Source organism: Passer montanus, unplaced genomic scaffold (assembly GCF_014805655.1).
Source record: "Passer montanus isolate IOZ18808 unplaced genomic scaffold, ASM1480565v1 scaffold67, whole genome shotgun sequence".
In the NCBI taxonomy this organism is placed as follows: Eukaryota; Metazoa; Chordata; class Aves; order Passeriformes; family Passeridae; genus Passer; species Passer montanus.
Genome location: NW_024371815.1, coordinates 2,040,248 through 2,055,902, shown reverse-complemented (window position 1 = coordinate 2,055,902; position 15,655 = coordinate 2,040,248). Strand labels below are relative to the sequence as shown.

General features: G+C 37.2%; 1 protein-coding gene across 10 annotated transcripts in view; it reads right to left on the bottom strand.

Moving 5' to 3' along the window:
- Positions 1–15,655, bottom strand: part of KIAA0232 (KIAA0232 ortholog) — a 65,299-nt gene that overhangs the window by 40,501 nt on the left and 9,143 nt on the right. For 6 of the 10 annotated variants that reach the window (XM_039728875.1, XM_039728886.1, XM_039728872.1 and 3 more), the window contains exon 2: positions 6,158–6,661. The exons of 2 other annotated variants lie outside the window; for them this stretch is intronic. In XM_039728875.1, the coding sequence (XP_039584809.1) occupies positions 6,158–6,388 (231 nt within the window). In that variant the 5' untranslated portion in view covers positions 6,389–6,661. Of the gene's footprint in view, positions 1–3,012; positions 3,595–6,157; positions 6,662–15,655 lie in introns of those variants that run through there. 2 more of the 10 variants (XM_039728880.1, XM_039728878.1) reach the window with 2 other exon arrangements.

The window sequence follows — 15,655 nt, the reverse complement described above, 5'->3', positions numbered from 1 at the left end:
AAGTGCACCCCAAGTTCAGTCACCAAAGTGTCCTGTGTCCTTGGTAACACAGGGCAGAGGGATAGGCCAAAATCATTTATGGACTTAAAACCACAAGGTAAAGCCTCAAATATATCATGTATGGGCTGAGGTGTCCCTTCTGCTGCTCTCTTTTTCTCTTAATATAAAAAAGAAAACGACATTTTTTACTTTAAATATGTAAGAAAAAGCAAGAATAAAAACTATGATCAGAGTCAGCAGAAGTGTAACTATCATTTAGAAGACTTTTAATGCCACCTTATAAAAGATTACCTGAATGGAACTACTTCAAATCAGTCCACAAATAATTAGTCTTCCCAAAAAAAAGCCTCCCTGTTAAAAACTGAAAAATCAAAAGGAAAAAATCTCAACCTGGTCACAAAAGTACAGTTTGCAGTGCAATAGCCAATTAATCCTGAGAGTTAGGAAAACATCATCTTTTAAAAAAGGATTTTTACTTTTGAGATTCAGAAAAAAAAAGTACAGTTTGCAGTGCAATAGCCAATTAATCCTGAGAGTTAGGAAAACATCTTTAAAAAAAGGATTTTTACTTTTGAGGTTCAGAAAAAAAACTGTTAACTTCCAAAAATTAGTTGAAAGAAGTAGATCAAAAGCAACAGAAGGCACTTGATATGGAAAGTATGCATAACAAATGCCTTTCGATCTTCCTGCTGCATGACCAAAGGCTTACAAACAAAGCCTTTATCTCACAGAGTGTCTAGCTGTTGGGGTTAGGTTTTGGGTTTTTTTAAATAAAGGCTCTATCCCTTCATAAGGGAGAAGAGTCTACAGCTCTAAACCATAAATTTGTTATATTCAAAATCAGTTAAGCTTACAGTTAGTATGTGAAAGATACAACACAGAACACTGATTTTAATACTGTATAAGGAATGATCAATGAAATAATGTTTCACACAAAGTATATTTTAAGGCAATGCCTTCTGCTTCACACAGATTATATTATCTTAATGTGATATTTACTGTATCATAAACTGGTTTGAGAACACATGCATCTACAAATGTCCTTTTAATCAGCATTTAAACAACAACCAAATCTTAAAAGCACCTAGTTGGTTTGCTACTAGGAAACTAGAGCAAGGTATTCTGATCAAAAATTAGTCTAGCATGAAGTCAAAATGCTGTCTCATAATGTTCAGATCTCCACCAACACCAATTCTGTGGGTCCCCAAAAGTTAAAAACTTGACAGCAATTTCATGATTTTCTGCTTAACTTATCCAAAGTCAGTAAATGCAATAATAAAATGCAAACGACAAAAACGTGTAAGACTTTATTTACATTAAACAGTCTGTAAATCCACACAGATTTTATGAAGTTTTCCTTAATGGACCAAAAGTGACTAAAAAGCCATCTATCTCAGCACAAAATACAAGTAATTTCCAAACATTCTGAAGAGACCATTGACAGGCCTCAAAAAAACCCAAACCAAACTGAACCAAGTAAACTCCCTAACACACCTAAATAATGAATATCTTATCTGAATATCTTATATAGCATGATTCAAGAGATTTCTTTAGTAATCTTTAGGCCATGAAGACATCTAATAAATGTGTAAATCAATTTGAGAATTGTTCTCTAGAAAGATGGTACACAAGCAACATCTTTAGTTGTAGGAAAAAAAAAGGGCAAGTCTTCCACTGGAATCCTTACTTGTCTTCTGATATGACAAACCTTAACTAGCCACAAAACTCTCAAAACTATTTCTATGAACTGTATCACAGGAATCAAGGAAAATGTGCAAACCAAATTCATACTATCTTTGTATTTTCTACTCCATCAGTCAATACTGGGGGAAAAAAGTCCCAAAGAGCCTCCTACTTCCACCCACTTGAGCCCTCCCATCAGCAATATCATTGGTGCCAAAAAAACCTGAGGGGAGAGGGAAATTAAAAAAAGAAAAAAAGAGTACACAGTCAGAATGAAGTACTTCTTAAGAACTTTTACATCTTGAGCTCTTAGACTCACTTCCAAAAGTAGCAAATATGGCTTGGATAAGAATTGTGCTCTAGGTGCCAACAATAACTAAGTTACCTTCAGTACTTGAGTATTTAACAACAAACCAACATGCATTTAAAGCGTGTATATTTAGAGAATTTTACAGTAATTCTTGATAGGTATGAATAACACATGTATAACCACAGCAGTCCTGAAGACCCTGGTACCACAGTACAATTTACCATAAACAAGATTCCTTTCTTGGAAATTCTCTATTCCTTTGAAATACAGCTGGGAAAAACATACTGGCTTATAAATTTTCCCAGTATTTCAATAGCTATTTCAGTTTAAGCCAATGAGCTAGAATAGAAACTTCAATCATTCCAGTAAAATTTGGTTGCAGTGTATTAGGGTTTTACTTCTACCTATGTTTTCTGTACTTGTAAAAATCTGCTATGAACTCTCTGGAAATTCATTACTCACCCCTCTAACACTTTGGGTTACTGAGCCTGAATCCATATAACAATACCCAACAAAGACCATTCTAATTGGGCAAGGCATAGATGTAGCACCAGTAACAAACCCAAACAAAACACAAACAAAAAAAATCACACCCTCACATACATACAAATAAAGAGGAATGAAAACCAACACAACACCGCTCACACACACATCTTTAGTCTTATCTTCTATCCAGACATCAAATTAGCTCACTGTACACAAAAAAAAAAAATATTGGAGAAAGCCACACAAATCTGTACCAGAATAACACTGGAGAAACCCACAGCACATATTAAATATTACTAACAGAGCAGAAGGGAATATTCTGCTTATTTGCAAAAATAACCCTGAAGATCTAATCAATCAAGACTCCCATAGTCAACCAAGTTTCCCATATTCCTCTGAAATTCTTATTTTAACTGTAAACAGAAGTGACTGATAACATGACAACAGCAATATCTTAAATAGCTGTGTATGTCTCGTAAAGTTTGGAATGGGTTTTCTTACTTATTTTTGATACTAAATTTTTTTGTACTTACCTGACAGAACCTCAGTCCAGACTTCAGAATTCCATTTCCCTGCTATACTTGATGACACTAGAACACTATAAAGCAAGCACTGAAGGAGGCTCCCTGAAGCAACTAAAACAGTGCTAATGATACCATCAACACTCTGAGGTGGAAAGATCTTAATGACCATCTTAACTTCAGTCTGTAACATTTCTAATGAAGATTACAGTATCCATAAGATTAAGACTTCCTCAATTAGTCCTCTTCACTCCCACCCCCTAAAAAAGCAAACTGCAATGGATTGTTCCTATGCATAACCCCATTGTGAGACTACACATTCGTTGTAACCTGCTCTGAACAGAAGCCACTGCTGTATTTGGAGGAAAAAGGGGTGGCTACTCACTATCCCCAAAAACAGAGTTCTACAAGCAAAGAATTGCAGAATCACATTGCAGCTCAGGATGGAAGGGACCTCAAAGAATCATGGGGTCTACCCTTCCAAGGGAAAAGGAGATTAGACAAGACTATCGAACACCCTACTGCATCTCAAAAACCTCCAGCAACAGGGATTCTATCACATTCCTGAGGAGGTTGTTCCAGTGACTGTTCTCACTACAAGAAAACAGAAAACAGAAAAAGAAAAAAATTCTCATATCAAGATGAAACTGCCCCCAGTGCAACATGTACCCATTGTCCCTCATCTTCTCCATGTGAATAGACTGCTTCAGTCCTTTTTGTAGCTGTCCTCTAAATTGGAGAGAAATCATTGCAATAAGCACACTATTGAGAATAGCTCTTTCTGTGGAAATTCTCTTATCTTTCTTAAGAATTAAAGGAATCACACGGGAGAAAAAATTCCTGAGATGCCAAGGACCAAATCTTCAATGGGAATTAATCTGGGTTAAAGAAGCTCAGCAACTGTAAGTATTTTACTCCTAAATTACTTCTCCTTTAAGTATTTAATTCCTGTTCTTTTCCTTGACTTCTACCTGTAAACAACACTAATATATGTTTTTCCCCTTTGTCTTAATATTGTACCCATCACCAAAACTGGATTGAAATTGCTTATCCGTAAATACATGTTTTAGAGTTAAGATTTTCTTGTTTCTGAATAACTTCACCAAACCAAAACTAATTTAAAATGTCAGGTGATACAAAGAACCAGTAAGTAACAAGAAGAAAAATCAGTAATAACTATATAACAAAACACATATTTCCTCAATTCTATGTTAGAAATTTGTACTTGCAGGCTTAACAGACTCAGCTATTTGAAAAAGGAATTAGGGAGCAGTATGTTTTGTAACAGGTGCATCTAATTATTACTACAGAATGTAATCCCAAAACTAAATTGATATTAGGTCTCAAAACTTAGGAAATAGTTATTTGAAGTAGGGTGAACAAACACAGTAAAAGTACATTATAAAGAAAATCAAATTGGAGGAGGTGGAAAAAAATCAAGCTTCAAAGCCCAATGTTGTTCAGAAGACATCCTGTACATTGGTACCACAGCACCCACTCAGCAACACAGGTTTTGGCTACCCTGTCAGCATGTGGTATTCTTCTCCCTTTGGCTCATTAGGTTCAGATAATCAGCTTGGAAAGAGAACAGACACATTCCTAAAAGCTCTGTTATCAAACCCACAAAGGATCCAGTTAAAGTATCAAAATGAGAAATAAACTGAATGAGATTTTCATAATATAGTTACCCTGCTTCTTGCAAAGCCTGATAAAAAAGAAAACTAATTTTGGCACTTCAGTAATTTGAAATATCACAGTAGCAACTTCAAAGTTATGACAGTGGTCTGAAATGGACTGAAAAGAAACACGTCTTCATTTCCCTCAAGGCCACTGGCCTATCTCTAAAGCTCCTCAAGTTCTCATGTGGTTTCAATTGGGTTTCATTTTTAATGTCCTCATCCCACATGCTCCTTTCAAACAGGTTTTGGAACCTTTTTCTGACCCTTCTAAAATACAGACACTCATGTCTGACCAAGACCTACATGTTAAGGTACATTCCAGAAAGTGCTTACACTGGGTTTTTTAAATTATTATTATTATTATTATTGTTATTAATTGTGGAGTTGTTGCTGATGTCACCTACTGCTGCCAGATACACTTTTGAGAAAAAAAGAAACAAAACTTTTACAGATACAAGTTTTCTGGTTTGCACAAGGTAAGCATGAAGGCTTTTATGCATGGTAATGGTTGCTAAGAGTTCAAACACTGACAGCATCTGACATGAATTTTTTTGTTCTTCAGTTACACTTACATCTATCTCACAATAATCTGCTCTGCTCTTGCTGGATTTTTAAAAATACAAACTAGGTGACAATGGAATTTCTGAAGCAGTTAGGCAGCAATACTTGAAGTATAACCAAAACAACAGTAATGAAAAAGGACTAATAATTAAGCTATCAAATAATAGGTATTTGCTTTTCTTCCTTCCCACTGTCACCACAGCCACCTTCTAAGCAAAGTGTATTTTTAATGGTATCATCAGCCTTTTCTGAAAACACTGTAATTTCTCTGAGTCCTGAATCTGTAAAACTCCACTATTAAAAGGGTTCATGATGCAGACAAATAAAAAAGGGGAAAAAAAAGGTATCAATACTGAACAGTATGTTCTAGGGTCACAACTCTCTTGCATGCTTTTTATCAGCATTCAGCATTTTAAAAGAAAATAATAAGGTATGTATAATAATGTATTTCAAATACCTGAAGACTAAAAGATATCTGGGGGGTGTTTATTCTTTACTGAAAACACCACAACATGAAATCCATGGGAAGTGATGGAGGGGGTCTACAAACTACTGGGCAATTTGACATGGTTTACAAAAATTACATTCATTTACTAATGTTCCAATAGTAAATTAAGTTTCTAATCACAAGTAGTGATGGTCTCCATTTAGGACACAGATATTCCAGTGTTAACAATTCTGACATCAACTGTAGCCATGTGAAAACACTGTTTAATGTAATTGCCCATACATCAACCTAACTACTTTAATCTCAGTTCACCCATCAAATGTGACTCCTGAGTGGTTTATACCCTCCTTCCACCCACACACTTAAAGACAACCAACCCCCCAACTGAAGCATACCCAGGTATAATACACAAAACATAACTGGTACAAAAACTCACTTTCACTGGACAACATCTAAAATATGTAAATACCTGTTCCTGCAGGTCGTAGTCATAGCTATCATGCAGCAGAAGACTGAGGACATACCGAGTATAAATCATGGCATCAATGCCACACTTCTCTAGCTCTTGTCCCAGCCAGGTCTGCACTGGACCCAAAGCATGTAGCAGAGACATTTCAGAAACAGATACAGGGCCTGGATAAGAGCTTGAGGAGCTTTCAGATGGCAAACCATCCACAACAACTGTACAGATAGGGCGCATGAATCTAGGTGGCTGGCATCCTTATAACGTGAAGCATTTTCTGTAGTTGATTTTCCGTCGATATCTGGAGGTGATTTTCACTCCAGTAAATAGGAGAGAGGCTTGACTTCTAGGACAATCATTTATATTTCCTGGCTGTTAGCCGACTAGAGACGAACATCACTCTTCAGGCATGACCAGTGAATAAACTAAATCCTAATAGCAAACACATATGTAGATGTGTTTTTCTACCTTAATTTCACATTGAGGCCAGATGCAAGTCCCCAGCAGGACCTATAAAGAGGAAAAAATGATAAGTTGTGACAATATGTATCCATACATGAATAATATTAAACAGTGAAAAAAACCATCCAAAGTAGAAAGCAGTCATTTACGTACTGCTTACTCCAAACATCTACAGATATTGTAAAACTACTCAGTGTCATTTTGAAGAGTGACAGAAATTACTACAAGTTTAAAGGTGACTTTTAGAAAAGGTACTTTCTACTGTAGGAAGAGAGACTGTCATCAAAGACTTCACAATTAATCTGTCAATTGAAACATATGTCTGACCTAGCTTTATGGGAAAGTTGAGATTTTATTACTTTGACTATCAGCTGAAAAAAAGCCACTCTCATAAAAAGCTCTATGCTAGTTTGAATAAAGACTGCTTATTTTGCATCACTAGAAGACAATATAATCCTACTGTTTTGCAGTGATACCCATTTCTGGAGTAGAAGTGTTTTGTTTATAAAACAATGAATTAATGAAATTCATCTGATCAGGAGTTTCATAAATCCTACTAGTAAAAAGGTAGTACTACCTTCAGGTTCGCATTTTTTGGTGGTGGTGGTTTTTGGGTTGTTTTTCTTAGTTTCAATTATTTGCCTTGTTCCAGGACATTTTATCATCCAAAATCTGTCCTTATAAAAATGTAAATCCCTGGCATAACTTCAAAAATTTGAGCAGAACATAATTTATCTGTGCCAAAAATTAACATTTAACCCTCTTTACACAAAGCATACACCTGTCCTACCTGAGAGCTTAAACTCTAAACCATGTCCTAAAATAGACAAACTATCCTAAGACTTATACCACCCACAATCACAAATCAGTCTTGATAAGCTAGGGGCAGAAGGTGCAAGCACCACACACGTCAGCATTCTGCTCTCGAACGCAGAAAATGTCAGCCCAAAAAAGGCATTTTTGGATTGGTCTACTTATCAACCACATGCCAATCTGGCATTTGTGTAGGCCTTCTTTCTCCTCTCCACCTTCTTAGCATGAGAAAACAAAGCTCAACTCCAAGCAGGAAATATCCCTTCACTGAAAGGAAACAAAATAGACTCAAGTGACTAAGCAAAATCTGCTGTTTTGTTTCAACCCCAGTGCAAGATAACCAGCACACAACAGACATCACCTAATGCAACTACCTGAACTAGATACTGGGGGCAGCATTTCATGTGGGCAGCATGTGTTTTGTGGCCAAACAAAACTGAAAGTCGATACATGTCAACACAACAAAAGATGATAGTTTTTAGGAGCTTTCTTTACAGCACCATGCAGGTACAAATGTACATTCCAGATTTTTCTGAGTCAATTGCAACATCACCAAATAGAAACCCATCACGATCAGCTGCTACTGAGTTTACAAAACTCCTACCCTCTCCTAAAGTGACCTTACCGCTCTGGTTGTAGTGTTCATTTTGAGAAAGGGGACAACACATTATTCAATATTGCTCAGCAGCATATTCAATTCAATTAGTCAAAATCTTTTAAATAAGCACAAATAACAGTAGGTAGAAACATGCTGCAAGGCACTGGAGGTTACTGCTTCATCACATAATTAGAGAACAGAAAGCACAAGAAAAGTCTAGTATTCTGACCCAAGGTAGTCAAATCCAAGAGCCCCAGGTCCAAACTCTGAAGAACTCCATACTATCTGAATTGTTGAAGAACAACATTCCAGAAAATCTGTTCAGTCCTGCTGACTCTCCACAGCACAGCATGAATGTTCTCCCCAAGTCAATGCCACAGTCCTTGTTGGCTCCCCAATCCTATATTTCATAGATATGGGAAAACTTACACTGTTCCTTTATCTTTTTTGAGACATGGTGCAGAACTACCTAAAGGTTCAAGGGAATGGGAGCCTCAATCCATCCCACTATTACCAGTTTGATGCTAGAGCCACCAAAAGATGCTCAGAGCCTGGGAAGTGATTGTAGGTGAGCAGGAGAGCACCTGAAGAACAGCACAAAGGAACTTCTGCCACACCAGCCACTAAATTGGCTCCATTGGGAGCCCAGCTACAATGCCTCTATGGAAACACGCAAAGCAAAGACAACAACAAAAAAAAGAAGTTAGAAACACGCACATGCCTGCATGTCTATCATCTTACTGGCATCACTAAGACACGGTGGGATGACTCCTACGACTGGAGTGTTGGAAGGGAAGGATAAAGGATACAGGGTGTTTAGGAAGGACAGGTACAGGAGACAAGGAGGGAATGTTACCCTCTATGTCAGCGACTGCCTGGAGTGCACAGAGCTCTGCCTCAGAACAAAAGAGAAGCTGACTGAAAGGTTGTGGGTCAGGATGAAAGGGAGGGCAGGGACAGGCCATGTTACACTGGGGTCTGCTACAGGCTCCCCACCCAGGAAGACTGAACTATGAAGTCCTCTCTAGACAGACAGGAGCAGCCTCGTGTTCAAAGGCTCCGGTTCTCATGGGGGACTTCAACCACCCCCATATCTGTTAGAGGGACAACACAGCAAGCATAAGCAATCCAGGACCAGGAGGTGCCTGGAATGTGATAATGGTGATACCTTCCTTCTCCCCAAGTTAGAGAAGCCAACAAGGAGAGGTGCTATGCTGGGTCTCCTTCTCACCAAAATGTTGGGGCTGCTGGGGAATGTGAAGCTCCAGGGCTGCAGTGACAATGAAACAGTGGAGTTCAAGACCCTTAAGGCAGCAAGGGTGCACAGCAAGCTCATTGTCCTGGACTTCAGGAGAGCACAGTTTGACCTTCTGAGGGATCTGCTTGGCAGAGGGACCCAAGAAAACTGGTTAATATTAAAGGATCACCTCCTCTGGGCTCAGGAGCGATGCACGGCTACCAAGGAAAGTCAGGCAAAACACCAGCCACCTGCATGTTGAACAAGGAACTCCTGGACAAACACAAGCAGAAAAAATGAAGCCTACAGAGGGTGGAAGCAAGGACACGTAGCTTGGGAGGAATACAGAGAAATTGTCCAAGCAGCCAGGAATCAGCATAGTAAAGCTAAAGCTGTGATAGAATTAAATCTGGCCAGAGACATCAAGCTTGATGAAGCTTCTATACAAGAAAAAGCTTCTATAGGTACATCAGTGATAAAAGGGCCTCTATTTCAAAGGAGACCCAGGACACAGACAAGGCTGAGGTACTTAATGACTTCTTTATCCTGGTCTTTACCAGCAAGAGCTCCAGACACACTCTCCCACTCACTGGAGGCAAACGTGGGGTCTGGGAGAATGAAGAACTGCCCGCTGCAGCACAAGGTCAGATTTGAGACCATCTAAGGAACCTGAAGCTACATGAGCCCATGGAACCTGATGAAATGCATCCCCAGCTACTGAGGGAACTTAAAAGGCCCTTGGAAGAAAAATGGGGATAGACTTTTTATAAGGGTCTGTAGTAACAGAGTTTTAAACTAAAAACTGGTAGATTTAGATTGGACATTAGGAAGGTATTTTTTACATTGAAGGGGTGAGACACTGAATAACTTGTTCAGAGAAGTTGTGCATGATCTGTTCCAAGTATTCCAGGTCAGGCTGGGCAGGGCTTTGAGCAACCTCATCTAATGAAAGAAGTCTCCACCCACAGAAGTGAGTGTTGATGATCTTGAAAGATTCCTTTCAACTCAAACTATTCTGATTCTATACGGCAAAGCTTCTGGATACTGAGTCACTTCAATCAAAACTTTGACACATTGTTTTTAGCTCCTTAGCTAAACCTAGTAAGGACTGAGTTTATGCTTCTGCTTTTCCCTGTACAAGATTATAATGGTGCCTCTCTTTTCTATCTTAACACTTAAATAGGTGAGACATTTGAGAAATTCAGTTCTTAAAACAAGCTAGCAACATCTGATTGACTTCAGCTGACCAGTTAAAGTGTGTCTTGCTTTTATTAGATGTGGAGCAGAAAAGACAGCAAGAGAGAGGCAGATTATAAGACAAATTATGAAATCAGACAACAAAATTTTTGTAATTTGTTTTGCACTCCAGCTTTTTTGAATATCATATTCTATTACCTCTTTTACCATTCAGTTATATGATATAAAACCTGGAAATCTAAACAAATTTATTAAATATTATTTAAGAGCTCTCATTTTACAACTTTCAAGTACTTTGTTTCACAGACAGTCTTAAACATTTCCATTATGTTTTAGAGTTAACAAGATTTCATAAAGAGTATTTTTCTATTCCAGTACTAGACCAACTTTCCATGTCAAATTATATCCATATCACTCAAAGAGCAAACATTTCTGCTGATAGATGAGCAGCTTGATTTTAGAGATAACACTTTCTGACAAATAAGTTATTATCCCTCTTAAATCTATTTCACACTGTCTCACTAAAAATAATTTTTCCGTCCTCACAAGGCTAGGGCTAATCTGAACAGAGGGAGCACATTACAGCTTAAATAATTAGTGGAAGCCTAGTTATTTTAACTAAGTCAGGAGGAATTCTCCATTTCCAGCTATAAAATATGACAGATGGACCTTATAACAGGAATTACCAAATACAAATTTAAACATCTGCATCAATACTTTCTGAAAACTACTTTTTCTTACAAAGTAAAAAATACATGTTGAAACTATTTCAAAATAATTTCTCCTTACTCCACTTCTTAGTATGTTTTTTCCTTTTAAGTAACCTTCAGTTTTTGCAATACTAATCAATGACCTCAACAAGGTCACACTAGTTAAACTGTCAGCAGCTTAACCAGCAGAGGCACAAGGGCCAATTTATGAAGCGTCTTCTAAAGGACTGAGAACAAAATATTGTAAACACTCCAATTTTTCAACTCAGACTGTCTTACAACACATGTATTTCTCAAAATTCTATTCAGCGTGATAGACACTAAATGCTCTTTTGATCCACAACAGACAGCAGAAGAAAATAACTAAGCCTTAGTCACCTTAGATCCAGCTATGGCAAAACAACAACTTTAAAAGACCTATAGCAAGCAAAAGAAAGGAGGATCAATCATATGGAAAGTGATGCTGGAGCTCTCCAGGTTTGTTCCCTACAACACAGTTGCTCTTTCATGGTAAATAACCTTTTTTGAAGATGAAGTAATCTAGTCTTCTCCATAAAATAACTGGAATATGGGTACTGTCATAATAAATATACAGAAATTTTTTTTAAGTGCCTTGGTACTACAATAATGAAAGTAACACAAACAACTTCTTGTGGCAGTTGTGTCCGCAGGATACAGGATGACAGCATAAAATCAGAGATTACCAAAGAATGCAGTAAAAGAAAGGTATAATTAAATCACTCTTCAATGAAAATTGATACAAGCACACCAAGAAAGTGCTAATGTATGGACTATCAACAGAAAGATTAACTAAGAGCAAGACAATTCCATGTCTTTAACAGCTTTTTTCCTCCATATTCTCTGGCATACTGTTAGAAAACAGCAACCAAAGCCAAACCACAAAACCCACTGAATTAATCTAACGTAACCTAATCTCTATTATATCAGCACCAAGAGGCCTCTGAAAATCATGTATCCATGCAGCAAGGTCCCAAACCAACATTTTTTGTGAATTATAAAACCCCAAAACAATACAATGATTTAACACTGTTTCAAGTTTTATTAAATATCAACTTTTAAAGCAGTAGAAGACATTGGAATAAGAAAGTAAAAAACTATAACCCCTTAAAATTGTCCTATCAGGAAAACTAAAGGTTCACAGACAATGTCTTGGGGATCACAAAAAGTAACTTGAAAAGGAAGCAAATTGTCTGCAGGCTTAAATTCACTACACTGGGGTCTATACCATCACTAGGAAAAAAAAAAAGTTACTGGATTACATATTGAAAGAGTTTGAAAACTAATACGCTGTTTTCCTGTGGAACATGCAAGTCAGTCTCTAGAAACTCAAATTTATCTTCACTGATTTTGATACATCTCTATAGAGAAGCCAAACTCTTGGATAATCCATTGATACTACTTTTCCTTCCTTCAGTTCTCAAAAGGGAAAACATCTGTGTTTCTAGTGTTTCATGCTGCCTACTGCTACATGTTAACAATTAGACTAAACATATTCTCACACAATAGTTGTCAAAAACTGCTGTTTTATACAAAGTTTCCTCTATTATTCTTTGAAATACATCAGTGCATGTCACAGTTTAAATTAACAGCTCTTATTTCAAAAGGTTTTTTTTCACCACTTTGACACTGTTTATTTATTCAATGAACAGAGGAAAAAATATTTTTTATATATATATATATATACACACACACAATTTTTAATTTTTTTTTTAATGAGGAGAGAACACATTTTTGTGGATAGTCTGCATATTTTTTAACCAAGACAATGTTTGTCAAACTAATGTTTTTTCCTAGAATGGTTTTATTAAAAGCAAACAATATGTCCTCTCTCTGGCAACTACAGGTAGGGAAAAAATATGAAAATACTAATTAATACTAAAAAAAACCCAAAAAACTATCAAGTTTGGTCAACAACATACTAAAATCACCTACACAGTGCAGAAAATTTCAGTCCTCTTTAGAAAACTGATAGTCAAAAGCATAACCACATTATATGATGGCAACAGAATACTAAATTGATCTTTATATATTGTGGAAGAATCTGCAATTTTACCCTAGTTTCTTTTGTTTCTTTCCACAAAAACCCAAGGAGCTACACACTGGGAAAGGCACTGTCAAAGCCCAAAACCAAAACATATTTAAAGTCTAGCAAACAATGAAATTTCTGTGCTTAATTTCACACAGTATTTAAAAGATGTGAATTCAGAAGTAAGAGAAGTTGTTATTTTTTAACCACATTCCTTGATAATCGAAGAAATTTGGCTGTGTAGTCTTCAGAGCAAGGACAGCTTTTTTATGTACTGGTGATGTTTGATGTTCTTGCACAACAAACAGCAAGAGCAGCAGCTTGATTCATGACCAAGATGCTGAAACACTACAGAAATATTGTCCTGCCATGAGAAACAGAGACTAAACACCTGGCTGCAATCAAAGCACTAGAAGTGGTCAGAAGCATAAATGCAGCTCTGTGAATCCACTTAAAATATACATAAAACCATCTTTCTTAAGAAGCATTACCAAGAGGTGCAAGAGTGATACAGTATTATTTGTAATGGGTTTGTGCTTTATAGGGAACTGATGTCTAACAAGGCTGGGCTTATGGCTCTAGGGTAACTCAAGTCCAAGAACCCACAGGGGAGACAGAAAGCAGTGTGTGGGTGTTACTGCAAGATTTTTTTTTTCCTTGCAAATCTGCAATCTTATTTTCATAACACTTATCCAAATGAAAATCTGAAGCTGCTAATCCTGTATAAAAGCTTAATGGAATTACTCCAAGGATTCAAGAGGTACCATGTAAGCCCTAGTTACTTAGGTTAGCAAAGAAAAAGAACAGATATAATCAAGATGACACCAGGGGAAGTCACCAGTACCGTTCTGAAAGATTCTGCTCTGGGACCTGTATTACCTGATAAATTCCTAAGCGGCCTGGAAGATGAGATGGGTGACACAGTTTAGAAGCTACCAAAGAACAGCAAGTGATCAGGAATAGTGACTTCAGAGCAACTGAAAAAATACAGAAGGCCATTATGAAACTGGACTGAGCAATAAAAAAGTAAACACAATACAGCACAGGCAAACTTGAAATAGGCAGAGGGGCAATAACCAGCTGATACTATTCAGGCACAGATCCAGTGAGTTGAGAGCTATTAATCCATGTCTCTCCATGGATAGAGACTGACTGTTCAACATCTATTTTTTGTTACTAGAAAGTACTAATGAGTTAGTAAGATCTACATACAAAACTTCACACAACAGCTAGAAGAATTCCTTGCAAGAGATATCAAAGACTCAAAAAAAATAAAAATTAGATGGCCTTCAATGGAAATTGAGTAACAGAGATCCCTTGAGAATTTTCAACTAGACAAACTATATCACGGCCAGGAAATCCCCTAGGCTGAAAATAGTGTATGGCTGAGGAAGAATTTAGGGGAGGTATCATTCTCCCTGTTCTGTTTTTGTCCCTAACTGCTCCTTTAGAGATGATGCTGCAGACAAGTGCAGGGTTTGTCAAAGCCTTTGTCTGAACCAGTACAACTGTTCTTATAAAACATTTATGGTTACCATCATACAAGAACAACACTTCAAAAAAATAGTTGCTGGAGGAGTGCAACAAGCTGATCCACTCACAGGGCTGCACATTATTAACACATAGGAACTTTGTTTAAAGATGTCAAAACATCAATCCTGTCAGGGAGCAAAAACTGAGCCATGGAAACGACTGTTAAGGGATGGCAGAATTAGCAGGTGAGACACTTGCACTAGGGGGTCAGTTGCATATCAAAAACCCCAAATTCTTGTCATCTGTGTATTCTTTACTTCTGCAAAACCAATATGTATGTAAACTTAAAAATGTAAAACTTTTAGGCTAAGGAAAAAAGGCAAGACAGAAAGGGGAAAAGCATGACCTAACAACAAAATCTGCAAACACTATGTACACCCCAAAACTTCATAATGTCATAGAATTGCAAGGTTTGAATGTGCCTTCATAAACAAGACTCCTTTGAAAAGGTTCTCATTACAGCAGGCTTGTAAAGAATCATCTCTGCAGAGTGGAGACTTATGAAGTTGTCCTTCAGTATATATAATACAACTTTAAAAAAAATCATTAATAAGCCTAATAGTTGGCAAGTTTTGCAGATCATGGTTCAGTGGGAGTCTTGATAATTTGCGAAGCAAATTTTATCTTCAAGATGGAAGTATTTTTATTCCATAGCATCATTCAGGAAACTGCTTCAGGAGGTCAGCGCAATATTAAAGCTGCATTTAAAAATCCCAAAAGCAAGCATGTCATTATGCAGCACATAGATACCACTTCAACAAACAGAATGGAACTCAGAGCATTTCTGACAAAATAAAACATGACAAAACAATCTCTGGTACCACAGATTATGCAATTGCACCAGATATGTTTAAGTACAGCACATCTGTAACCTGAAACCACCTCAACCCAAAGAATTGTATCTCCA